Source organism: Tenrec ecaudatus, chromosome 1 (assembly GCF_050624435.1).
Source record: "Tenrec ecaudatus isolate mTenEca1 chromosome 1, mTenEca1.hap1, whole genome shotgun sequence".
In the NCBI taxonomy this organism is placed as follows: Eukaryota; Metazoa; Chordata; class Mammalia; order Afrosoricida; family Tenrecidae; genus Tenrec; species Tenrec ecaudatus.
The window spans coordinates 177,391,897-177,418,968 of record NC_134530.1 but is presented as its reverse complement, the minus strand read 5'-3'; the positions used below and the strand labels follow the sequence as shown (position 1 = coordinate 177,418,968).

Below are 27,072 nucleotides of genomic sequence, written 5' to 3'. Positions count from 1 at the left end.
CACTGCCTTTGAGTTATCAAATCAGGTGGACTTAAAGAGAGCCTAGGCACAACAGAACAAAATACCGCTCAGGCGTGTGCCATGTGGACTCCTGTGCTTCGTCGTATTTCTTGGGCTGATTTTTGGAAGTAGATTGCCAGACCTTTCTTCCTGTCTTCTGTTAAGATTACAGCCAAGAAAACCCTAAGGAGTAGACAGCTTAAATCAGAATGTCCTGGACTGGCAGTGTTTTTTGTCCCCGCCCCTCCCCCCCAACAGCATCTTTCCTACCCTATCCTTCACAGTTCAAGGAAGCGCCTGGGGGTCGGTGGATCAGGAAAGGACCACCCTATGCAATGGCCACCAGAATAGTTCATTTATTTTACTAATGGGTTGTAACCTGTGAAACAGCCTGAGGGGCTGGGAGGGGCGGAGGCAAGGAAAATGTGGGGAGTGTATGGGAAGGCACAGCAGAGAGCGTCCCTGACAGCTAAATCAGCCGAGGGAACCCATCGTGGTCGGGCTCATCCTTAATTAGAAAAATCCGCCTGCTGACTTCCAGCCGTTGCTCGATCTCTTCATCCGCTTCGTCCTCGTCCGACTTGCGGCGGGCGTTTTCATAGAGCACGGCGCACATGCCGGTGAGCCAGGCGGCCACCGTGCCCGCGGCGAAGATGCAGAAGCCGATGAGCAGCACAAAGATGTAGTCCTGGTTGTTCAGGTGCGTGATGCACATGTATCTCAGTGGATTTCCCACCCGAGTGATGGGCCACCCGGCCAGATCTGCAGGTTCGAGGCACGTGGCGTTTTGTTCATCTATGGGGAAAAACACAGCAGGCAGAGTGCTGAAACACTACAACTCCCAGGATCCTAGTACCAAAGAGGACCTGGAGATGCTGACCCTCAATACGCTTAAAGTGGACCAGAAGTTGTGGACCTTGTTAGAAAGGCAGAAGCTCAGGTCCCACCCTAGACCTCCTGGTCAGAATCTGCATCTTCACCAGATCCCCAGGCAACTGGTCTGCACATTAACCTTTAAGACCCACATCTAGACTGCTGTTTGCCCGCAGGCTTACCTGCATTCAGGTTAACTCATCAAAGTGGGTTTTGCTTCTTCAGGATCCCTAAGGAAGAAGAGGCCGCCCCACAGCAGGGACTGGGAGGTTGAAAACTTTGCAAGAAGGAAAGGTGGTGTGGTCGTCACCTAATCTGGGGTCAATTTAAGGATTAAGAGTGTCGGGGTGGAGTCTAGGCTGTCAATCTGGAGATAGCCAATGAGACTTCTGTGTGGGCAGGGCCCTCTCTGAGAATTCTGGGAAAGCTGGTACTTCCTCCTTGGAGGCAGAAGACACTTTTCTCTCTCTGCCACGCCTCGGAGACACTGCAGAAGACAAGTCACATGGATGAAACCAGACCTCAGAAACTGGAGAAGCCACAGAGAGACCCCTGCCAGCACTGAGATACTTATAGTACCACTGGACCCAAAGAATTTCTACCTACTGACTTGTGATCGTCTTGCATTTGGTTTCATTGCATGTGTTTCGTGAGTCTGAAGAGGACTTTATAGATTGGTATCGGACATTTGGGCTACTATCAGACTTATGGCCTTGGACTAGACTGGACTGGGTTGGGATGTTTTCTCAATGTTCAGTTCCTTTTGTATATAAACCTCTCCCTTATATACATATGCATGTTTATGAATTGTTTCTCTAGTCTACCTGGACTAACGCAGGTGGACTATGCTCATGATTCATCACCTTCAGCAAACTTCTCTTCAGGCCCCTGATTTTCCTCTCTTTGTTGACTCTTGCCCTTCATGTGTGCCCAGCCTAGACAGCCAGGGGTCGCTAGCGCTCTCCCCTCCAGTGGGGGTGGGTGGGCATCTGAACCCAGTTGGCTTCACTTTGAGCAGGTTAGGCTTCCCTGGAAATACTTATCATGTGCTCACTGCAGGGCAAATGGGAGAGAGTTTAGGAGAAAGAGTCAAGGAGGAACAGTGCCCTCTCTCCAAAGTGATGCTGGCAGTCACTGTTCGATCAGGTGACCTGCTTGCGTCCTCAGCCCTTTGCGGGAGGTGACTCAGTGTCCGGTCACTTCTCTGAGTCCGACTCACATCTAGCACATGGACTTCAGTAGATAGCAGAAAGAACAGGGAACCCTGGAGCAAGACCGACCAGGGCTCAAATGTGGATCCTGTCACTTAGTTGTTTTGTAAAGTTGACACCCAAGATACCCGATTCTCTCTTTGGATCTTCTTTTCATGGTAGTTGAAAGGATGAATGAACACAGCTGGGAAGGCAAGTGGTCCTCCACCTTGGATCTTTCTAGTCCGCATACCCCACCACACTGCCACACGGACGCTCAAGAGCCCATAGAGCAGCCCAAGGGACCATTTTCAGTAGGCATGAAACAAATAAGCTTAGATTCAGGGCTGCCACCTGAGATTGAGACAGAACACTTACCCCAGGCTGATTTACTAATGTTGCCATTTAATTCTCATAGAAAACCTCCATGCACATAATGTTCCCATCCTTGTGTTCCACACAAGGAGTTGGAGATGCACAGGTGTTTCATAACTTGAATGCTGGAGACAGGGCATGGTTAGAGCAAACCAGGAGGGAAGGTGGGCACTCTTGCCTGTACCTTGCTTCTGAGTCAGTAAGCTGACGTCATTTTCTACTTTCTGGAAGACCACCTGAAGTGTGTGGTCTTGTTGAGTAACTTGCTCTTATCGGAGGGAAGCCAGTGCAGACAACGCATTAGTGTCGGGTTACCTAGTAAGCAAGGTGAGCACATGCTTACTGGTGCTTACGCTAATTTGCTGAGAACAATTTAACCCTTCCCCCCTCCCACTACATCAAAGATTCTGCTTCTGGCATGACTGGCATGTGTCTTAACCCCAACCCCATAGAACTTTTCCTACAGAACAAAACTTCTTTTCAAATTTATTGTCTCTGACAGGGATGGAGTACCCAGGTAGCAAGGTCAATAGGGGCTAACTTATGTTAATTTACTAATATTTAGTGGATCATTTCACTGTTTTTTCACCACAGGAAAAACAGGTGCCACTGCTGACTACAGATGAGTAAGTAAGCACAAGTGAGCCTGTGCTTAGTTAGCTTCCTGCGTAATCTGCCCCTGAAGGTATCCCATTCACGGTGGGCAGTGATCACAGAGCAAGGGAGAGGGAGACACCGCTCTCTAGACTGAGTGTGGGACAGTGTCTCTCAGGCCAGCGTGAAGAGTCAGGAATGTAATTAAAGGCATCAGACTTGTTTCCCATCATCCTAGTTAGGGAATCTCTGGGGCTTGGCCTGGGAGACGGAGGAGTGGGGCTGGTGAGGAGGATGGAGGTTCCTGGGAGCTATTCAGGAATTCTCTCAAGAGAGGGATCAGGTCCCCTGCCAGAACTGACAGCAACACAGGAATATTCAAAGACAGATACCTTTTGAGAAAGGAAGCTATGGGTTTTTGAGGGTCTGGGGTTTGTCTGGGGGTTTATTTCTGTCTATTTTTAAAAAAGATTGGGCTTTCAAATTGGGGCTTGGGTGACAGAGAAGAGACTAAACATTAAACAGACATTTTCCCCATTTTGGAGCATTAACCTTGAAAGGAGCAATTAGGCAGTGAATTTAGTGCATTGTTAGGCTTCTGTTAAGTGAGGGGTGTGGGTGGTTCGGGCTGCGTGGGGAGGCCTGGTGTTTTCTACCTCTGCTTCTCTGCTTCTCTCTCCCCTCTTTCCTTGCCACTGCGGGGTGCAGATGCTTGTCTTCTGGCCTCTTTCTCTGCCTGGACCATTTCTTCTGGCCCACATGCCTGCTGGGCTGTTCTTCCCCCAGCAGAGCTCTCCCTTGTCGGCTCAAAGCCCTCTGTCCCGTTGCCTTTGTGCACTTAACACCGCAGTACTCTTGGTAACCCACCCTGTGTCTCAGGCAAATTTAACTATCCATTAGTCTTAGATTTAAATTCTGCACACGGGCTGCTCTTCCTGCTTAAGATGCCTCTTTCACCACTTTTTGCACGGTCAAGTTCTTCACAACGAAAAAGCAGCTACTTCCAGGAGACCTTTTCTGATGAACCAGGCCTCAGATTCAGAGGACCCACGACTGAGCCTGCTTCTGTGCACCCGTAGCATTGCAGGAATCGTTCTTAAAGTATCCATCTCACGTTCCACTTCGCACGTTGGTTACTTAAATATGTACCTCATCGCCCCACTCTAGGTGGACTTCTGGCATCTGAAGGCACACTCTCTGCCTGATCATGACTGTTCCTGATGTCAGTCAGAGTAGCCAGCAGGCACTGAATGAGTTGCGAGTCAGCATTCAGGGATTTTCTAGTAATATATTTTATTTTTAAATTTTCATTTAATTCTACTGCCTTCTGGGACATAGTTTCTATGCGTTACCTCTCTTGAATTTATCGAGAACTTTTGCTTTGCTGACTATGAAGCCAATTTGAATAAATGTTCCATGTGTGCACCCTGAACTACATGTCTCTTCGTTGCAGCAGTGTTCTGCACGTGTCTGTTGTTGTTAGTTGTCTTTGAGCCAGTGGCTTTGTGCTGCCGACAACACAAGGCAGCACAGGATGCCGCCCCTCTGTGTCATCCTCGGGATGGATTCGCGATTGGACTGCTCTCATGGTTTTCATTGGCTGAATTTTAAAAATAGATCACCAGGACTTTCTTTCTAGCCTGTTTTTTTTTAAGGAAATGTATGCCTTAGGTGGTGATATAGAAGATCTGTGTATTTTGTCTCTTAGTTATCACCAGCCTATTACTTGTCTAGTAACTTCTGGAAGAAATATGTTAAATTCACCAGTTATGATTGTGCATTTGTTTATTTTTCCATATAGTTTGATCAGTTTGGCTTTTTATATTTTGAAACGGTGTTAATAGATACATACGAAATGATAGCTGTTTTGTTCCCTGGTAGATTTGCCTTTCTAAAATTGAGCGTATCTCGTATTGGTCATGCTTCTTGACCAGAGGTCTACGCTGTTTGACACCAGTGTAGCTACAGACAAGTTCTCTTGTGTAAATGTCCCATTATTTTCCTTTCAATATTCCTATGATCTTGTCTTTAAAGTATGTTTTTAATAAGCTGTCTGTAGTTGGGTTTTGTCTTTCATCCAATTGAACAAACTTTGCATTTTACTTGCTCAGGTGTCATTTGATGCCCTTACTGATATTTATTGAGTATCTTGCTATTTGAATGTTTTTAGCTGCTAATCCCTTAGAAGTAGACCAGCCTGTCCCTTCCTCCTTGTCTGTTGCTAGTCTGGAAGCTGGGCAGCTTGCTCACCATGGGTGACTCTGCTGCCCTTTAGACACTGGTACCCTTGCTGCCGGCATCCCAGCAACACACAAGCCACACCAGGACAACCAACTGACAGATTAATGGTGAATAAGGAAGACCAGGACAACAGATGCCTTTAAATTACAGTATTGCCTAAGAAATGCCCAAAGAATGTCAGGGAACAACAAGCGAAATCTGTCTTGGAAGAAGTGCAGCTAAAATGCTCCTTTGACGTGCGGATGGCAAGACTCTGTCTCACATGTTTTTGACTTGTTATCTGAAGAGACCGGCTCCTGAAAAAGGACCTCATTCTTTGCAGAGGGTCAGAGACAAAAAGAGGACCCCCAAAGCAGTGGATTGACACACTGGCTGCAACAATGGCTCAAACACAACTATGGTTGAGAGGATGTTGCGAACCAGGCAGTGTTTGTTGTTGTGTACATACGGCTGCCGTGCGTCTGAGCTTACTAACGGGCTACGAATAACAACATCTTAGTGTTGGTTTTCAACTGGTCCCACGTGCTTTGTGCCTGTTCTCCCATCTTGCCTTTTTTGTTGTTGTATTTTTTCTTTTTTAGCTTGTTAGTCACATATCGCTTTTCTTATTCTTTCAGGACGTTAGAGACGGCACACACCCACATTAATCACGAAGTGCCTAAGATGTGCTAGGAACCATGTGAGGTTCTTTACAAAACCAACCTCTACTCTCGACAGGGTCGTTTTCCAATATTCCTGCGTTACAGAATGGGTGGACTGATGCGTTATTAAAGATTCATAAGGTAAACCAGCCCTTTAAAGGCAGAGCCCGGGCAGAACTCCAGCCTGGATGCGGCTGACTCAAGAGTTCATTCGAATACCTGGCCCTCCACAGAGAGCACCCGGCTGTGCACACCTTCAGGGTTCTCCATGCGAGGAGTAATTTTAAACACATATTCTCCCAGGGCTTTGTGATTGGACTCCATGGTTCCAAATGTGTCTTTCCTCGTCCATTGCACAGGTTTCCTAGTGTAAACTCGATACCTTTTCTAAATCTGTTTGACATCTGTAAAATGGAGGTCACAGCGGTCGTCACCTCATAGGTTTCCTGGGTGAATTAATGAGAAAACGTGCACCAAGCCCTCCGCACAGTGCTTGAGGCATGGTACCAGTCCACTGTTGGTGCCACTTCTGACGGCGCGATCTTATCTACGGGCCACACGCCCTGCTCAGCGATCCTGCCCGCTCTGGTTTTCTGGGTCTCTCACACAGGGCCGCCAGGCACTGCCGTGTGCACAGTGCACTGTACAAATCCAGAGGATTCCATTCAAATCCATGGCAGGTGACTAGATCCCACGCTGTTCTTTATTCCCAGCCCAACTCCAGTGGGCCCGGAACATTTGCCCCAGTTAGAGTTCCCAGGTCCAGTTACAGATGCTATTAATGTTTAACTTCTTTCTGCAAATAGTTCCTAGGGAAACATAAACCACCTCTTATTTATTTCAAACACGGCACACTGCTCACTGGTAGAAGACCTGTCTGCCCAAACCAGATTCACAGAGGAGGAAGAGGTTCTTTGGCCCAGGACCACACTTGTTAGTCTAGGGGCCCAATGAAGCCTCCTTTTCAAGAAGCAGGTCGGAACCCCGCAGTCATATGAGGGGCTTTTCATTTGCTTGGCTTACAGTGAGGACTACAGTTCTACAGGGGTCTTCTGCATGTCCCAGGGGCTAATGCTCCCAAGGAGCCCTGGTAACATAGTTGTTATGGGTTGGACTGCAATCTGAAAGGACAGCAGTTCAAAACCACCAGCTACTCCATGGCAGAAAGATGGGACTTTCTACTGCCATACACAATTATAGTCTCAGCAACTCACAGGAGATTTCTACCCTGTCCTGTAAGGTTGCTGTGCATTGACATCGACTCTGCGGAAGTGAGCTTGATTTTTGTGGCTTCGGTGCTCCAGAGTTGTATGCCCGCAAGGGCTTCTCCAAGGACCTGAGGCGATGCTGGCTCTGGAACCCTCTGTGCTGAATGGAGGGAGCCAACCTCCAATTGGTGGCAATGCTAGGTGAGAGCAAGGAATTTGAATTCTTTCTTCTCTGAACTGAAACTATCTCTCAGAGAGGAAACATTCGTTTCTATTGTGTTCAGTGCTTTTTTACAAAAACCTCTCTCCAACTTCAGGAAAAATTCTAATTTCCACATTTCTCCTAAATCCCGCCTCACTCCCCTGAGCACTATTAAATATACAAAATTTTATCTGCTTTCTTGTCTTCAGCTAAATCATGTACTTGTCAAGGATATAAATCTATCATTTATTCCATTTGTCTGCCTCTGTCATAGATTGCATTGTGTCCTCATATAAAGTGAGTCACTTTGGCTTAGCCATAGTTTTCGGTAGCATGGCAGTTATGTAATGCTGCAATCATCTCTCATAAATGATCTCATGTGATCCACCAGTCGGTGGTAAAGGGAGGAAGGTAGGATACACACTCTTATTCAGGTGGCAGCCCTGGCTTCCCTTTCCCCAGGGTGTGGCCTTCTTCTACGAGAGATAACAGGAGAGAAAGTGAGTTCAGAAGGGGGAAACTGACTACCACCATGAAAGATCTGGGAATGAAGTGTGCCTTTTCCACCCAGTGTCCCTGGGCCAAGAACCCAGAGGAAGACACAAATCCTTAGATGTTCCAAGGAGATAAGGAGCTTCCCTTATGCAGAGAGCAAGTCTTCCCTTAGAGCTGATGTCCGGAATTTAGACTTTTAGCTTTCTAATTTGTGAGAGAATCAAAATGATTGTTAGTGACCTGGTTATGATATTTCTATCATTGCAGTCATATATATTAAGATATGTTTTAACCACTAGGTTATGAACTCCATGAGGACATGGGTTTCTATTTGCTTTGTTGACTGTTACACCTCCTAGAATGGTGCCTAGCACAGACAAGTTCAATGTACATTTGGGGAATGAATTAAATGGTATGCACTATTAATTCTTCTTGGGGTCACTGACATTGACTTAACGCTTGGCCAAAGGAAAGGGACCACAAGGATATCAATCTGTACCGACCTCCTTAGAGTTTGAAGAGGCAGCATTCAGTGAATGGTTGCTGTTGTTGGATGCACCGAGTCCCTTCTGAGTCAAATGGACCCTGTACACAGCAGAGCAACAGACCGTCTGCACCCCATCACAGTGGTTGATAGGTGACAGCTACTCTCTGATTGAGGGTCTTCCTCGTTTTCACTGACCCTCTACTAAGCATGATGTTCTTCTCCATGGGAAAATCCCATTGATAACATGCCCAAAGTATTTGAGATGTCTCCTCACCCCCATTTTCAAATCTAAGAAGCATTTTTTTACCTCTTGCAAGACAGATTAATAAAAAACAAGGAGCATAAGACTCCCAAAAGAAGCAAAAACAAATAGTCTCTAAGATCATACGGAAGAGCAAGCTTTGAATGGGGAGGGACATCATCTCTGAGGTAGCAGAGAAGGAAATAGGGATAAACAAAGACAGTACAAGGCCATCACATACAACTCCACTGAATTCCTTTACACATACAAAGAGAACTCTGAAAAAGAATACCAAAAAAGGGAAAAGCATGCCATTTACAATCGCCTCCCAAAAGATGAAATACTCAGCAGTAAACCCAATCAGAGAAACAAAAGACCTATACAAAAAAAAAAAACAACCAACCAGCCAACCAACCAACCAACCAACCAACCAACCAACCAACCAACCAACCAACCAAAGACCTACAAAACACTACTACCGAAAAACCAAAAGAGACCTACATAAATGGAAGAATATTCCATGCTCAATGATAGGAACACTTAATAGATGGAATACAATCTTAATTCTGAATCCAAAATAATTTTAAAAAGAGATAGTCACCAGCTTTATATGGAGAGGAAAGAGACTCTGGATCCACGAAGCATTACTGAAGAAGAATAAAAAAGTAGAAAGTTTCTCACTACTGGTACAAAGACAGACACATAGACCAATGGAGCAGTAGGAAATCCATCCACCTATGGACAAAGGGCCCAAACTCATTAAATGGGGAAGAGGTCATCTCTTTAACAAATGGTCTTGACCAAATTGGATACCTATTTGCAGCAGAGTGAAGCAGGTCCCATGTCTCACTAAAGCAAACTTAAGGTGGATCAAATGAAGACTTAAATGTCAAACCTAGAGCTATAGAGAGTCTCACTGAGACAATGGGAATGCATTTAGTGGCTCCAAATGAATATCTGGCATAAGCACACTATCAAACATAACTGAAACGACACAAACAATAGAAGATAAACTAGATGCCTAAGACCTCCTAAAAACGACATATTTATGTGCTTGAAGAGATTTCTCTAAAAGAGTAAAAAGAGAAGCCACAGGCTAGGAAAAGAAAATTGTCAATGATATATCAGACAAGGGTCCAATCTCAAAATATTTCTAGAAAACATCAACAAGAAAAAGATAAATGATCCAATTTAAAATGAGCAGGGGTCCACTTTGGTGGCTTCTCAGGCTGGGTCTCCCTTGTCAACTGACTGCACTCCTGAAGCCCTCCAGGGCCATGGGGCAATGTAATAATTAGATCTGCTTTATGAAACCAATAATATCAGCCAGATCAAGGGGTCCAGTCTAATTTTAAGGGCCAGTGACACAAGGTTATCTGAATTATTCTTCCCAGGCTGTCATGTGAAGAAATGAAGGAATGGCTAGAAAAAAAGAGAAGGACATTGGCTGAATTTGAAGAAAAAAATGAACAAGAACTGGCAGAACTAGAAACACACAGGGACAAACATTCAGTGGAAACCAGAGTTCATCCAAACAAAAGCAATAATTCGTCTTTTTCACCAAGGCTCTGATTCTTTTAGCAAGTCTTCAGATTCTGAAGATGAGGATACAAAGTAAGGAAAATAGTGAAGGGAAAGAAGAATTTGTTCCCATGAATCATCAGAAAGATCCATGTCAGAACCTGAATCAGATCCATGTCAGAAGCTGAATCAGACAGTGAGGATAGTTTCAAAAAGAAAAAGAAGTCAAGGGAAAAAGAAAAAGAGGTGACAGGTCTTGGCAAAAAGGAAAAGAAAGTTGAGTCCTAAAGATGAGCTGTTATCACATAGGGTCCTCCTCTGATGAGATTACATTGAGCAGTACGCATGCAAAAATATAAGTGCAGTCAAGAAAGAGAGAAAGCAACAGAAACAAACAAAGGAACATAAGAAACACAATAAGGAGAAGAAAAAGCAGGCTGCCTAGTTCAATTCCTGACTCACCATTGTGAGGAAAAACCAAGATTCCCTTAATATGTGCAATATCTAAGGAAATTTCAACTGTGAGAAATATGACATATTTACTAAAATTCATGAATTTTATCATTTATAAAATTATCTTAGGATTTTCACTAGCCACTTAGAGGCTGCTGTGTGAAAGGACCATAATCATTGCCTGCTGCTTGAACATCATTCTCTCTCTCTCTTTCAGTGCTTACTCATTTTTGGAAGTAGTACACTGCAGTTGCCTAGCTGGATAAAGTGAATACTTTTTACTCGAAATAGCTAATTATAAATTAGTTATCTAGACAACCTTAGTTAACATTTTGAAGTAGAGATTATATTGCCATTTTCACTTTCCATTTTTATATAATCAGGTAACACGAAATATAATTTGGTGTAAAATTATTCCTGTTATAAAAGTTGTGGCAACTCTAAAGATTTTGGCATGTATGACAAGAGACTGAATAAACAATTACCTGACTGAAAAGAAAATGGACAGATGACATGAGCAGACCCTTCACCAAACGAGACATTCAGATTCCAAAAAGTTATGAAGAAATGTTTGTGATCATTAGCCATTCAAGAGATGCAAATCAAAACAACACAGAATTAATAGTACAGTTAATAATAGTATCTCACCGAGAATTAATAATAAAGTTAGAAACAAAACAAAACAAAAACAAGCAAAAACACAAATGCTGATGAAGGTGTGAAGAGACTGGAACCCTCATTCATCACTAGTGGGACTCTAAAATGGTAAATAATATGGCACTTCCTTAAAAAGTTAGGAGTTGAGACATCATATCACTCACAAATCATTTTACTTGGTATCTATCCTAGAAAAACAAGAGCCATGACATGAACACATACATGTACACATATGTTCATCACAAAGCTATTCACAATAGTTAAATGATAGAAACAATTTGAATACTCATCAATGGAAGAATGGAGAAGCAACTTTGGTAAATACCCATAATAGAATACTATGCAACGTTAAAGAATAAAGATAAATCTGAAACACCTTCTAGTACAGATGAACCTGGATGATGCTAAGGTGAATGAAATTAGTACATCATGAAAGAACACATATGGTATGACACCACTATTATAAATAGTAAAACAAACAAACAAGCAAAGATTTTCATACTAAAGTAACCATTCTTTGATGGTTACTGTGGGTTACTGTGACATATAATTCACATATCATTTCAGTTAGTTTTGGCAGAAAATGTTTACTTGTGTTTTACTAATTTCGAAAAGGCCTTTGACTATGTGGAACAGAGCAAACTATGGACCATATTGAGAAGAATGGGAGTTCCGGCACACATCCATTGTGCTCAGATGGAATCTGTACATGGACCAAGAAGCAGTCAATCAAACGGAACAAAGGAGTACTACGTGGTTTTAAATCAGGAAAAACGTGCATCAGGGTTGTATCCTTGTACAATACTTATCCAATCTGCGTGCTGAGCAAACAATTAGAGATGCTGGGCTACATAAAGAATGACATGGCATCAGGAGTGGAGGAAGACGTATTAACGACCTGACATACAATTGACACAACCTTGTTTGCTGAAAGCAAGGAGAATTTGGAGTACTCAAGGACTAGAACCTTCAGTACAGATTACAATTCAATGTAAAGAAAACCAAAATCCTCACAACTGGACCAACAGACAACATTCCAATATATCAGAGAACAGGCCAACGCTGTCAAGAGTTTACTTTTGCTTGCATCCACAGTCAATACTCAAGGACGCTGCAGTAAAGATGTGCAGTGACATTGCATTTGGCCAATCTGCTGCACAAAACTTTCTTTAAAGTGTTGAAGTGAAACGATGTCATTAGGAAGACTAAGGTGTGCCTGAAGCGCCAGGGTATCCCAATCACCTCATATACGTGTGGAAATCAGACAGCACGTGAGGAAGACTGAAGATCTAATGCATTTGAATTATGGAGGTGGTGAAGCGTATTGAGATGATGAGAGACTGCCCGAAGACCAATTGAATCTCTTTATTTAGAAGTACGACCAGAGTGCTCCTTAGAGTCAAGGATAGCAAGACTTCATCTTACATACTTTGGACATATTATCAGGAAAGACCAGTCCCTGGAGAAGGACATCATGCTTGGTAAAGTGGAAGGTCAATGAAAATTAGGAAGGCCTTTGACCAGATGGATTAATGCAGTGCCTGCCACAGTGAGCTCAATGACAACCATTGTGTGCAGGACTGAGCAGTGTTTCCTCTTGCACTTATGGTTGCTGTGAACTGGAACGGGGTCTATGGCACCTAACGACTCGTTACAGAGCTGGCTGACTCTGCTGAGTAACCATTCGTCTGTTCAGAGAAGTCCAGATAGTGGAGGGCTGCGCTCACGGAACACATGCTCATTAGTCAAGCTCTGCGGTTTTTCCCAATTTAGGAAAGTTCATTCACCAGTCACCTCAGTAGAAACTTAGGAATGTTACAAATTGAATTGTGTCTCCCACAAAAGATGTGTTGTTACAAAGCCTAAATACTATGCCTGTGGATGTAATCCTATTTGGAAACAGGACTCTCTCTGTTCTGTTAATGAGGTCATCATCAATGTATCTCCAAACCAATCACCACTTTTGAGGTTCAAAAAGAGCAGATTGGACATAGAGACGAGGAAGTACAGGCAGGGGAGACAGATGCAAGGCCACATGGAGATTGCCAAGGAGCGGAGGAACGTCCCGTGAAAAGGGCCCAAGACCTGCCCTCAGAGGCCACACAGAGAAGGGTCTTCCCCTCGGGCCAAGGCACTGAATTTGTCCTTCTAGCTTCCTAAATTATGAGAAGATAAATTTCTTTTTGGGAGAACCACCCTCGACTGCTATGGCACTAGCTAACCCAGCCAGGGAAGTCCTCCTCACTTCCCCTCTCTCTCCACATTGAGCTGGCTTTACCTTCAGAAGACGTTCTGCTTCTGACCACCCCCTAGACCACTATCTCGGTCCACGTTACTCTCACTTGAACTGTGATCACTTCCTAACTTGTGTGCTTGTTTACCGCATAGCCCCTCTTCCATGTAGTAGCCAGAGTGCTTTGTTAGTCACAAAGCATGCCAACTCCCTACTCAAATCCTCTCCTGCACCTTCCATCACATGGAATAAAGTCAAACGTCTCTTCATGACCCATGGGACCCTCCATGGCCTGACCTCTGGCAAAGTTTCTATCTGCTTTACCTTTCCCTCCTCTCTTTATTCAGCTCCGCTTACGCTGACCTTCCACTACATCAATCTCATTTCACCTTAATGTGTTACATTTACTCTTCTTTCTATAAAGACAGCACCCCACATTGACATGGCTTCATCCCACTGCAAACATATGTTCCAAGAAGGCATGTTCATTTCTGTGGACAGCTGTAAATCCAATGGCTGACACAGGTACTCAGTAGACTATTGAAAGTGTTGTGTACTCATGATTGCTGAAGAAAAATGTGTGCATAAGCAAACGTGGTGAAGAAATCTGACAGTGTCTGGCTATCAAAAGATATAGCATCTGGGGTCTTAAAGCCTTGAAGATAAACAAGCAGCCATCTAGCTGAGAAGCATCAAAGCCCACATGGAAGAAGCACACCAGTCTGTGCGATCATGAGGTGTAGAAGGGACCAGTTATCAGACATCAAAGAACTAAAAATCATTTCAGTAGGTGCCCACCTTCCTGATACAATCACTGAAGACAAACTTGTGCATAAGCAAATGTGGTGAAGAAAGCTGATGGTGCCCGGCTATCAAAATATATAGCGTCTGGCCTTCCCAGGGTACATGGGCACCTCATTGCTCTTCCAGTTTTCAGTGCCCCAAAGAGAGCTGGCCCTGGTGTTTCTGGATCACTGCTCTACCAAGCAGTCGATTGTGCCTCAATGTGCAGGGAGTGCCTGCCCCTCCCTGCTTGCTCTTTGTTACCCCCTGAGACAGCACAAAAGGAATATAGACTCACTCTCTCGCACACTCTCTCACTCTCTCACTCACAAAACAATTTTTTAAAGGAACATAATAAGAATGAAGAAAATAGAAGCCGTTTGGGAACAGTTAGTCCAGAGGCTGAATGGACCACAGCGAACCTCAGCCTCCCCAACCCTGAACCCAGAACTAGACGGTGCACAGCTACCACTGACAATTACTTGAAAAGGCTCACAAAAGTGTCCTGAGTTCAGTGGGAGCACAAAGTGGAGCAAAACCTCAAATCATAAAACAGTACTTGGAATCCTGACTATGGCCCTTAGCAACTCTGCACTCCCAAAACTCTCCCCTCTGACTCAGCTTTCAGTCGAAAAACATACAGGCTTGGAGGGAAGAGTAACAGCCGAGAGGTAGGCACTCCTCGGAACAACCAAGCATACAAAATCAGAAGGACAGTATTTGCTAATGGATAAAAACTCTGGAAAACAAGAAGGGGCTGGAAAGAAGGATGAATAATAATGGAAAAACACAGTGAGGGCAGAAATGGGAAGAGTGCTCATATATCTTGGGGACTGCAATCAATGTGTGAATTGTTGAAAAGCAATTTACTCAACATTTTTAAATCAATAAAAAAATTTTGAAAAAAAAAAAAAGATATAGCGTCTGGGGCCTTAAAGGCTTGAAGATAAACAAGTGACCATCTAGACCAGAAGCAACAAAGCCCACATGGAAGAAACACACCAGCCTATGTGACCACGAGCTGTCGAAGGGATCAGGTATCAAGCATCAAGGAACAAAAAAATCATAACATTGTGAATGTGGGTGAGTGCAGAATGGAGACTCAAAGCCCATCAGTAGCCAACCGGACACCCCCCTACTGAAGGGTTGTGGTGAGAAAATGAGCCAGTCAGGGTGCAGGGTAGCAACGATGAAACATAACTTTCCTCTAGGTCTTAAATGCCCGCTCCCCACTATCATGATACCCATGATACAAATCTGATTAGATCAGAGGATGTACAACTGGAAACACAGGGAATCCAGGACAATAAGACTCCTTCAGGACCAGTGGTGAGAGTGGCGATGCCTGGAGGGTGGAGGGAATGTGGGATAGAAAGGGGGAACTGATTACAAGAATCTACATATAGCCTCCTCCCTGGGGGATGGACAGCAGAGAAGAGGGTGGGGGGAGACATCAGACAGTGTAACACATGACAAAAATATAATAATTTATGAATTATGAAGGGTTCATGAGGTAGAGGGGAGTGGGGATGGAGGGGGAAAATGAGCAGCCAATATTAAGGGCTTAAGTAGAAGGCAAATGTTTTGAGAATGATGATGGCAACCAATGTACAAATGTGCTTGACACAATGGATGTATGTATGGATTGTGATAAGAATTGTACGAGCCCCCAATTAAATGATTAAAAAAAAGTGTCATGGACTGCCGTGTATCCAAGTACATGCACATGTATGCTGTGTGGGAGTTCTGACTTCCAAAGTCAAGCTCACTGCCATGGCATCACTGCCAACTCATCATGATCCTCTAGGGCAGTGGTTCTCAACCTGTGGGTTGCAACCCCTTTGGGAGGTTGAGCGACCCTTTCACAGGGGTTGCCCGATTCATAACAGTAGCAAAACAACAGTGATGAAGTAGCAACAAAATAATGTTATGGTTGGGGTCCACAACATGAGGAACTGTATGAAAGGGTTGCGGCATGACAAAGGCTGAGAACCACTGCTGTAGGACAAGGTAGAACTGCCCCTGTGAGCTTCCAAGACTGAAACTCTTTACAAGAGTCGCATGCCTCAACTTTCTTCCACGGAGCAGCTGATGGTTTGACACTGCTGACCTTGTGGTTAGCAGCCCAATAAGTAACCTCTCTGCCACCAGGGCTCCTGCTCCAACCTCCAGCAAATGTCAACTATGGATGTCAACACTTGCACCTCAGCTTAGCCAAATGTGGCCCAAGAATCTTGAGAGTGAGAAGAAAAGAAATTAAACTTACTACGATTTATCTAACGCAACTTTAGTTCCAGCCCTAAGCATATTTTACTTGAATCAACCAGATGTGCTGGTTATTTCATCATTACCGTCGAAGGAAAGGCCAAATCTATCACTGTTCTGAGGGAACAAAGATATAATTGCAAATCTGACATGGGCCAGGCATCAGGCTAGGGACTTGTATGTGTCATTTTAAGAGCTTAAAAAAAATACTCCCTCCAGGAATGCTGAAGGCTATCAAGCGGGATCCCTGTGGCAGATGGATCCAAACAGAAAGGCAGTATCATAGCACTGCTTACCCTGCTTGTTCTGCAAGCCCACACCTTTCCTCCCACTGTATGTCCCAACCTGACACTCAGATATTTAAGAATTGTCACAAGCATGATAGTTAATATTTGTTCGTTGTTGTTAAGAGTCATAAAACCCATTCCAACACATAGCGACCCAATGTCCAACAGATGAAACATGGCCTTAGTCCTGTACTGTCCCCGCAAGTATTATCCTTGAACTCATTGTTGCAGCCGCTCTGTCAATCCATCTGATCGAGTCTCTTCTTCCTCTTCCTCCTACCCCCCCCCCCACCTTCTCCTTCTTTTTTCTTCTTCTTCCTCCTCCTCCTCCTTCTTCAACGGACCCTATACTTTACTAAGTATGCTATCCTTCCAGGGACTGGTCTCCCTTGATCACATGTCCAAAGTACATGAGACAAAGTTTTGGCATCCTCAGTTCTAAGGAACTTTCTGGTTGTACTTCTTCCAGGCAGATTTGCTTGCTATTCTGGCAATCCATAAAACTTTCAATCCCATGATTCAAGTGTACCAATTCCTCTGTGATCTTCCTTATTCTTTGTCCAACTTTCACAAGGGTATCAGGTGATGGGAAATACCGTGGCCTGGGTCAAGCATATCTTAGTCTTCCAAGTAACAGCCTTATTCTTCAGAGCTAACATTAGTTGATTACTTATTATGTGTAGTTCTCAAATTTTCATGTGAAATCATTTCATTTAATTATTACAATTCAACATAAATAGGTAAAATTTCACTCCTGTTTTACAGATGAGAAATCTGAGTCACATGGAAATTGCGTTGCCCAAAGTCACACAGCTGGCAAGCAGTGGAGGCAGGATTAAATTCCAGGCAGCCTGGCTCCACATCCCATCTTACTGTTGCCTTCTATAATGGGATGTGAGTGTCTCAAGAACAAAAGGATATTTTATGATCACAGGATTGGGTTGATGCTAAGGAGATCTGCTAGAAGACATCATGTGAGATGGTGTGTTTTTCTTGATTCCAAGTCACTGCTGTTTAGCTTCGAGAACGCTCATGCATGCGGTTCAGCACTTGGTTGATCACAGGAAGTTCAAACCCAGAGCTCCAGGAATGAAAGCTGTGATGAGACTGCATCCATGAGGATGAGAAGTCTTGGAAACTGTGGGGCAGTTCTGTCTGTCCTTTACAGTCAGGATGAATCAGAATAGACTTGGTGACAATGAGTTTGGTTTTGTCCTTGGGCTCACTCATAGGGAAATAGAGGCCCCCCTTAATTCATTTGTACCCCCATCCTCACACTCATCCCTGTCTGTTCTGCCTTCATTTATCTCTCTGCAGGCTGAAAAGAGGGACCCTTCTAGGGCAAGGCTTCCCTCTCCATTTGGTCCTGAAGGCCATCCGTTCAGCCTACCGGTTCTCCTTCCCCTGTGACTGTACTCCTTCTCTGCCTCGGCTCCGCCCATCAGCAGACAAACACATACTTGAACCTAGTTTCTCCTAAAATTATTTTCCCTCGCCACATGTTCCCCTTCCAGCCATCATGCGGTTGCTCCAGTCCACAGCCGAGCCTCCTAGCAGAGTAGATTGCATGGCTCCCCTGCACCCCCATTCTCTTTCAGCTGCCTGCGGTTCCTTCCCTAACCCAGCACTAGACTTGCTCTCACCTTGACCAGCCGGCAATATGGTAGCTAATTGGATGGGCTATTTTCAGTCTGTATCTGAAGTACTCTCACTTTCTGGAACTTTTTGGCTTCCAGGACTCTACTCTTTCCTGATTTTCTTTCTCTTCCTTAGTTTCTTCAGTACCCCTCCCCCCCATAGGTTGTTTTTCCTTATTGGATATGATAATCTGTCTCCTATAGGTCCTGGTGATGCTATAGAGTAAGTGTTGAACCGATAACTTAAGGTTGGTTGTTCAAATCCACCAGCTGCTCCGTGGAAGAAAGATAAAGCAATCTCTTTCTATGGATTTATAGTCTCAGAAACCTTATATGGGTTTTTGGCAATGGGCTTTATTTTATTTTTTTGGTGGTAGCAGGGCAGGGAGGGGGTCCAGGTCTACCACAACAAATCTGTAGAAGATATGTAAACAAATGTGGTGGTACTATGTTGACATTCCCCCAAATTTCTGTCCTTGGCCCTATTATTTTCTCATTTTAAATGTTTTCCCTGGATTTATCTTTTTAAAAAAAATCATTTTATTGAGGGCTCATACAACTCTTATCACAACACAAACATAAACCCTGGATTGACATTATCTACTGTTTTGTTCAATGACCACCAATGAGCTGAGTATTTCTGCATATATATCTTATTCCCTTTCTTATTTCTGAGTTTCATAATTAAAAAAAAACAAACCATTGTTATTGAAGCAATCCCAACTCAAATCAACCCTGTTGGACAAAGTCGAGTTGCCTCTGAGTTTTCTGAGCCAGGAAGAGAGAGTTAGCTCCATCTTTCTCCCATCGAGCAGCTGGTGGACTGAAACCACCAACTTGTTGTAAGCAGTCCACCGCTGAACCCACTGGGCCATCAGAAATCCTTTGAGTTTCAGAGAAAAATATTCAAATATTTACTGCTATCGAGCTGGCTCGCGGGAGCCTCCAATTCAACAAGCTCTGAATGGGACTTGGCTTCTCCTCTCTCCCTCTCATTACCCCTCCTCCGAGGGTATCTCTCTCAGCAAGACAGATGTCTAAACCGAAGTCTTGGGGGCTTCCCTTAACCTCCCCTTTGTTTTATTCTCTCTGTCTTATCAATTTATTCAGTAAGTATTCACGGAGCATTTTCTCAGTGTGAAGATTCAAATAGGCTCTTTTGCTGTCATCCAATATCCAGTCTATCAGAGAAGACAAAAGTTAAATTAATATGAATTTCCTATCATTGTGTCAGAAGCTATGAAGGCAGAAACAGGGGCCAGGAGAGTGTTTGGTCCCGTCTCCAGTCCTGCTAAGTCTACCTTCAAACTGCTTTCTTCAGACCTGCCCACACATCTCCATCCTCATTGTTGTGATAGACTGTCATCCTCTCTCCCTGGTGTGCATCCTGGAGTCTCAAGGACTTCCCTTTAAGCTTCCCTGACTCTCAGTTCTTCTCCAACATGCAGCCCCATAATCTAAAATGCTTGGACCAAAAGTTTCAACTCTCATGTGGGAGACGCCGATCCACCTGGCAGCCAGGGCACAGCCACCACCTGCCTATAGGTGGAGATGTGCATATAGCTCTATGCTGAATAGGGTTCCGAGGAGCTTGCAGACTAAACTGGACTAGGGAGCACACTTAGCGACCTACTATCAAAATACAGCCAATAAAAACCCTATGGATCTCAATGGTCTGATTCCATTGTTCTTGGATTGCCCACCAACTCCATTGCCACTGATAACACCAACAAAGCCATTTAGGGACCTAACATTGCCTTCAGGATATATTTTATATTCCCCAGAAAAATGTCCCAGGCCCCTATGGCTGGTCCCCAGTTTCTCCTTCCAGCTAGATCTACTTCGCCAGATGGCCTTTACATTGGGGAGCTCCTCAGCCTTGGAGAGGAGGAAACCAAGGTTGGCTGCTTTGCCCCACCTGGCATTGTTGCCTTGCAGGGACCTGACTGATGCTGACCCAGAAATAATGAAAGACTAGCTGATATTTCTGAGCTCAAGGGAACTATAGGTCACCTAGTCTTAGGGATCCCAACTGGGCTGATTTAGGGAGTGCCAGGACCACCCAGGGACTGTATCGAATCCATAAAGGCTCCCTACTCTTGACTATGTTTCAGGGATCACTAGGCTACTCTTGCTCCCGCCAGCCCCCTCCTTCACTGTCCTCCAGCGGTTTGCGGGAGAGCTTCAAGGGCAGAGTGTGTGCAAGGGACAAGGTCAGAGAGCCCCGCTGGCCCTGCAGGTGACAGCCTTGGAACTGTCTACTGTCCAGCCATTTATCTTCTTGGCTTCTGGTCACCATTGCAATTTCCCTGATGGAGGAAATGGGTTAATATAAATAGTGAAATAGAGCAAGAACCTGAATTCATTGTGGAAATCCAGGTTTTGGCACCATTAGGGATGACTTTGTATGCAGTGGGTTGAAATGGGGCCAGTAGCCTATTACAGCGGCACAGGGCCCTCAAAATGACTTGGAGCAGAAGCAGCACATGACCAACCCATCTGCTGTCTGCAGGGGCCCTGCAGTGGCTTCGTCCACCTGCCCTGCAGCAACCTTTCCTAGACTTTAAGAGCCGATACACAGTGACTCCTTGTCCTACACCCCCCTCCCCCTAACTTATCCCTGGTGATCTGTCACTTTCTGAATTCTCACTGTCTCCTTCTTACTGGTTGTGGGGTGTTGTTCAAATTGCAGATGTCTCTTAGGGGGAACACATGAACCCATCATTCAATTGCTTCAAAACCAATGCTTGCACCAATTGGAGCAGCCTGCCCAAGTTCAAAGCACTGACCATAGTCAGAGAGTTTCTCAACAAGCTGCCGGCAAAATCATCTCCAGCAGAAGCTTACCTCACTGGACCGAAATCTCAGGACATGGGGCCTGTGATTCTTGCGCTCACCAATGCCGGAGAATCACTGGTTTCACAGTGCAGGTCTGGGTGGAAAGTCTGAGTCACTAAGTCCCTGTAGGGTGAAGGCATAGCTCTGGTCAAATGTTGATGTTTCAGTTAGCTACCATGGAAATTGGCCCCTGACTCATGGTGACTGTGCACAATGAGATGGAACACTGCCTGGATCTGCGCCACCCCCAGGATGGGAGAGGACCAGACTGTGGTGATCCATAGGGATCCCTGACTGATTTTCAGGAGTTTGCCAATCCTTGCTTACTAGTTCATTTTGGTCTGGAAGCTCCTCTGAAATCTGTTCACATAACACGCAAGCCTCCACTAATTGACAGGTGGTCACCGTGTGTGAAGTTCATTGTCCCAGTGAGACCTTTACCACTGAGCAACCACTACACCTTTGGTGCAGAAGGTTACACAATGGGCTGCGTACCACAAAGTTGGGAGTTTGAATCCACCAGCCACTCTGTGGGAGAAAGAGGAGGCTTTCTGCTCCCCTAAGATTTATAGCCTTGGAAACCCACAGGAGTCGCTGTGAGTCAGAAATGGCAAGAATTCTGATTTGTAATTATATTTATTAAAGATGTCCCCCTACCCCGTATCATCAGGAACACTTCCATCTCAGCACTTACCCATCATGTGAGTACTCATCTGGGAGCCTGTCTACCACTCTCCTCTTGCGTCCTGCGCATGCGCCTTGTCTTTCTAGGGAGACTGCTGGCTAGAAGGGGCCTTAGAGATGGTCTAATCCAACTCTCTAACGTGAAAGTCAGACCCAGAGACGGGAAGGGACTTGTCCTACATCACAAAGGTGCAGGCATTGCATTGTTCAGAACAGTACTTCCTGGATTCCAACTCTATTTTCTTCTGATCTCTAAATTGTCTTACTAACAAAACAACAAAACACAAACCAACACGTCACATTGTAACACAATGTTGGGCACCTAGGGAGCATACGATAAATATGTCAGAGTTCCAGTTTAATCATCCTCAGTAAAAGGCCAAGCCAAATCATATGCGGTGGTCACCAGCCTCAAGTGTAGCTGTTTACAGTTTGCTAGAATTGAAATAATTTATAGTTCAATTCCTCAGTTGCCCTAGCCAGATTGCAGAGCTCAACAGACCTATATGGCTATTAGAATGGCAGATAGAGCCGTTTCCTGGATGGCACAAAGTTCTCTGGGACAGCACCAGACCAGGCCTTGGGTGGGGTATAGAGGAGGAGATATAAGAGCCCAGATTCCTTGTGTGCAGGAGCTTAGAACCTAGTGAGTTTTTTGAGGGCACCTGAGAGGCATTTGACTGTCCTACCAAGGAGCAACAAATATCCGTGGAAGAGCTTGATTGCTGCTCTCACCTTCAAAGAGCATCAATGACTGGAAAATTACATTCCAGCCAAGAATTAGTCCTACTCATTGACCTGGACCGAAAAGGAAACGGAACGTGTGGGTCTGTTTTAACCCTGTGTTGACCAGGGCTCACTAGAGCACTCTGACAGCTGGCTAGCACATCCTTTTCTGCAGTAGTGTGTGTGTGTGTGTGTGTGTGTGTGTTCTACATGCGAGTCTTCGTACAGAGCTCCAGCCTTCTTGTTAGTTACCTCCTGGAGCACTAGTTTGGCACATCATGGGGACTCAATAAGTATCTAGATGGATGAGAGGATAAACTGAAATGCTGCCTCGAAGTTCCTTATTTTACACTCTCACTTTTCAGGGAAAATGTACTGGTATGCCACTGAGATTCTGATCTAGATACTACACTACAGGTAAAATTTCCCAAGGTTTAGTGTCTTCTGATCTAAAATGAACTACCTTTAAACTGGATCCTGCTTTATAAACAAGCAGATTGCTCAACTTATTTCACAGAAATTCTTCCTAGGTCCTGAGATGTGGGCACACGGGGACAGATTTGCTGATTCTATTTTAGAACTTACCAAAGACCACCATTCTGGTGATAAATGTGTTATAAATAGGTAGACTTAACACCAAAAAGTTCACTGAGAATTTTTGTCAATAAACATGTCACCCAACAGAGACCTTGAATCATCATCTGAGAATCACTTGCAATAAATAGCTTCTCTCACACTAAGGTCTAGTTAAAGGGAAAGAGAGGTAGATAATGAACTTTACTGCATCGCTGTGTGCGCGCAACTTTATATGCATGTGCGTGTGCATTTGTGTGTGCCATGTGTATTTTTATGTATGTAACTACTTGGAGGGCATATATGCGAATAGGTGTGTATGGGTGCATAATATGTATGGGGATATTTTGTACTTATTTTCTTGGAGTCATGTGTATGTGTGTTTTCATGAATATTAGTAGTGGTTTGTGTATATAGCAATGGACAGACAGACTGACTCATCCATGTTGAATGCGGGCAGATTGATGTGAAACCTAGCTTATTAAGGGAAGTGTGAGCTAATGAATTTATGATGTTTAGAGCTTGGTCTCCTATGGAAATCATCCTGGGTGAATTCCAAATGGTAACCAGCTAGGAAAACAACTTTAGACATTGTAGCTATCTGCTTATTACATGACTCAAATTTCTAACTGAAATAACTTTATGTATAATAAGAATCATGTGATTTGGGGATTTAAGAGAGTATTTTCATGGAAAATGCAATGAATCTGGAATCAAGAGGTTCAAATCATTTTATTACTATTTATGAGTTGCCTGATATTGGGAATATCTCAGCTTAATTTCTTCCCCTGCCCCCCCACAACAGCAAGGTTAAAAGTTTAAAAAGTAGATATCAATCTGAGAAACTCATTCAGATGCATAGAGTACAACATTTAATGGTCAATGTGAGACTCACAGTAAAGAAAATAAGATCCCATGTCGGAAACCTCATTAACAGCTACAAAGTTCTATTCAAACATGAATTATTCTTACTTTCTAACCTTGAGCTAACTCATGTTTTTAAGAGCTAATAATAGATACTTGGAGCAAAGACACTGGGTTTCTGCATGAAGTGGCCTGTGAATTCCTTTGGGCCCTCGTTCAGAAGGAGATGAGCAGCTGAGCAGCAGTGGGTGTTGGGGGCTCCCAGCGACCAGTGGATGAAAGCATTGTCTATCCCCAAAGAAGTTATGTTTAGGAGGTGATGAGATAGACACCCTTTTTTGTCTATAAAAACATGCAGTGAAACCGACCCGGTTTATAATCCTGTTCAATCCTGGAATTATTTGAAGAGCCAGAGAGTCCAAAGATATCACCCCGAAAACTCTGAGAAGGTCCAGGAATTTGATGAAGGAAGCTGGGCAGTGAAATGGACTAGGGTAGGCGCCAAGGTACTCCACTTTTTCAGTTGGTTGGGAGGTGTCCTGGCTACCAGACAGATTTTCTCTGGGAACTCTTATGGTGGGGAGGGGGCAAAGGAGCATGAGGGCCCTTTGAAGAACACATTTAATGCACAAGAAGTTAGCCTTTCTCTTTAGACCACTCTCTAAAGAGTGCTCCAGAAACAATCACAGCCGTGGTCAGGGGAAAACATAGGAGACACTCTTGGCTTTGGGAGAAGATGCTAGGGAGAAGCAAGACAACCTACTCAAGATGTGCACTCCTGCATTCTTTTGCCATTAAGTACTGGGAAGAAGGTAGTCGGACAAAATCAGTTCCTTTTGAGGATTCAAACATGCTTAAAATATCTGGCAGCAGAGATAGGTGTCTACAAAATAAAATTCAAGGAGGCACTCACTGCCAATGCCTCTGTAAACTCTCTTCTGAACGTGCCTGGCTTGCCTCTCCCTCCTGGCCAGTGCTGACATTTTAAGCGGGGTGCCAGGAGGCACCCTTGGGGAGCCAGGAGGGCACATTTGAACTTGCTGTCACCACTTAGTCCCTTCCCTCCAGTTCCCTTTAACATCTGCCATCTTGGCCATGAATCTTTCAAAGATTTTGTCCCCTGGACAAAAACTCATGGTAAAAGCTTCAGCCGAACTTTTATGAAGCTGGATCTATGAGGTCATTGTGAACGTCAAGGGTCCGGAAGGGAGAGAAGACAAGGCTGAGACCGGGTTGAGTTGTTTACCCGAAGTCCCATTGTGCTGGATTGCATCATTGGTGCTGACCTCTCTGTAGAGAATTCCTCCTCACTTCTGTGAAGCCCCGATTTCCCTGGGTGGAAGGTGGGATTGGTGGAACTGGGAGGATTGGAGGATGCGGTCAGGACAGTGATGTACTTCAGATGAGGGGTGAGGCACTACAGTGCCCCAGTGGATCGAGCAGCAGTAAGTAATTTGGAAATCTGCCACATAAATCTTGGAACTCTACCTGTCAGCCCGGAATCCCCCTGCCCTCGGAAATGAGAGCTGCAGCGCCATCCTCCACAGACAGACTCATGCCACTCTCTCTTTCCACAGGGCTTAGCTAGCCGCTGCCATGGAGACCATTCCCACTCAAAGTGACCCGAAAGGACAGCATAGAACTTCCCATAGGGTTTCCCAGGCTGCACATCTTTACAGAAGCCGACTGCCACCTGTGTTTCCTACAAAGTGGCCCAAGCTTTCGAACCCACCTGCCCACCTCCTGGTTAGCAGCCAAACACTTTAACCACTGCATGCCAGTGCACCTTTTATGAGATTAGCATCTTGCAAAGAAAACAATAATCAAAGGCCTTTCTTGGTCTATGTCCAGGTAGCCCTTGTGCCCTCCCCTCACCCTGTTTGCATGTTTCCTTCTGGACATCATGTGCTTACTGGACTCCATGCTGTTGATGAATCGTGCCTTAAGTTCCCTGAAAAAGCCCAGTCACAGGTTATTTTTAAAAGCATATTAACATTTTATCAATGTCAGTTTGTATTTATGATACTTTTCTCATTTCTGGCTCTACTCGATTGGACACAATCTTTATGTTCCGTTATGCTATTTCCCCTATTTTATGAATCAGGAAACTGAGGCTCAGAGAAAGCAGGACTTTGCCCAGGGCAGCCAACTTGAAAGTGTTGAGTGGGGACCAGAACTCAGCTCTTTGGATTCTGATCCCAGAACTCTTTCTGCTGAGCCCTAGTCTCTCTCCAGACACCCCCAAAGGGGCCTTCTGCAGAGCCATCAGGAGGCTTCCCTTCAACTTAACCCCAATTCTTGATTCTGCCCCATCTTTCCTGAACACGGTCCCTCCTCATCTACCACTTCCTCTTTTCTAGGCCCAAGCAGGTAGGTCCTCACCTGGGTGGTCCAGATGGGTCACGATTAAGTAGATGGCGAAGTCCAGGAAAGAGCAGTTGCAATTCCAGGGGTTTCCACTCAGGTACAGAGTCCTTAGTGCTCCCAGGTGATGGAACGCCTCCAGGTCCAAGGTCTGCAAGCCGGTATTTCTGAGGTCCAGGTACCTTAAAGAGCTGGTGTTGGCGAAGGTGTACTTGTGAAGGTATGCCAAGTGAGGGTTGTTGGAGATGTTGAGCTGCACCAGCTTGCTGAGCACAGAGAAGCTGTATGGGGAGATAAAGGTAAGGTTGTTGGCGCTGAGGTCAAGGTAGACGAGTTTGAAGACCCCGATGAAGGTATAATCCATCACCTCACGAATCAAGTTGTTCTGGCAGTCCAAGTAAACAAGGTCGCTGAGGAGACCTAGATTCATGGCTGGCAAGTAGGTGATCCTGTTATTGTCCAGGTACAGCCTCCGCGTGCTCAGCGGGATGCCAGGGGGGTATGCCGTTAGCTGCTTTCCTGTGCAGCTCACTTCTTGGATTTGACACTGACAGTTATGTGGACATCTGGACCCTGATACCAATCCCATTCCAAAGGAAAAGAGTAACCACCTAGGTCCAGGACCTGAAGCCGGGGACAT

At 44.8% G+C, this 27,072-nt stretch overlaps 1 protein-coding gene across 1 annotated transcript; it reads right to left on the bottom strand.

Moving 5' to 3' along the window:
• Positions 1-378: 378 nt before the first annotated feature.
• On the bottom strand, positions 379-27,072 carry LRRC52 (leucine rich repeat containing 52). Its single transcript, XM_075540459.1, has 2 exons — positions 26,451-27,072; positions 379-795 (listed from the first exon to the last, which is right to left on the bottom strand). Exons 1-2 carry the CDS (start codon positions 27,070-27,072, stop codon positions 470-472), a joined length of 948 nt encoding a protein of 315 aa, XP_075396574.1. The 3' UTR covers positions 379-469.

What these genes read in the sequence shown, in the direction of transcription:
- LRRC52 (XM_075540459.1), bottom strand. Translation starts at nt 27,072, where the DNA reads ATGTCCCCGGCTTCAGGTCCTGGACCTAGGTGGTTACTCTTTTCCTTT. An exon ending in GACCCATCTGGACCACCCAG is followed by an intron (nt 796 to 26,450) that starts GTGAGGACCTAC and finishes TTTTCCCCATAG; the next exon opens with ATGAACAAAACGCCACGTGC.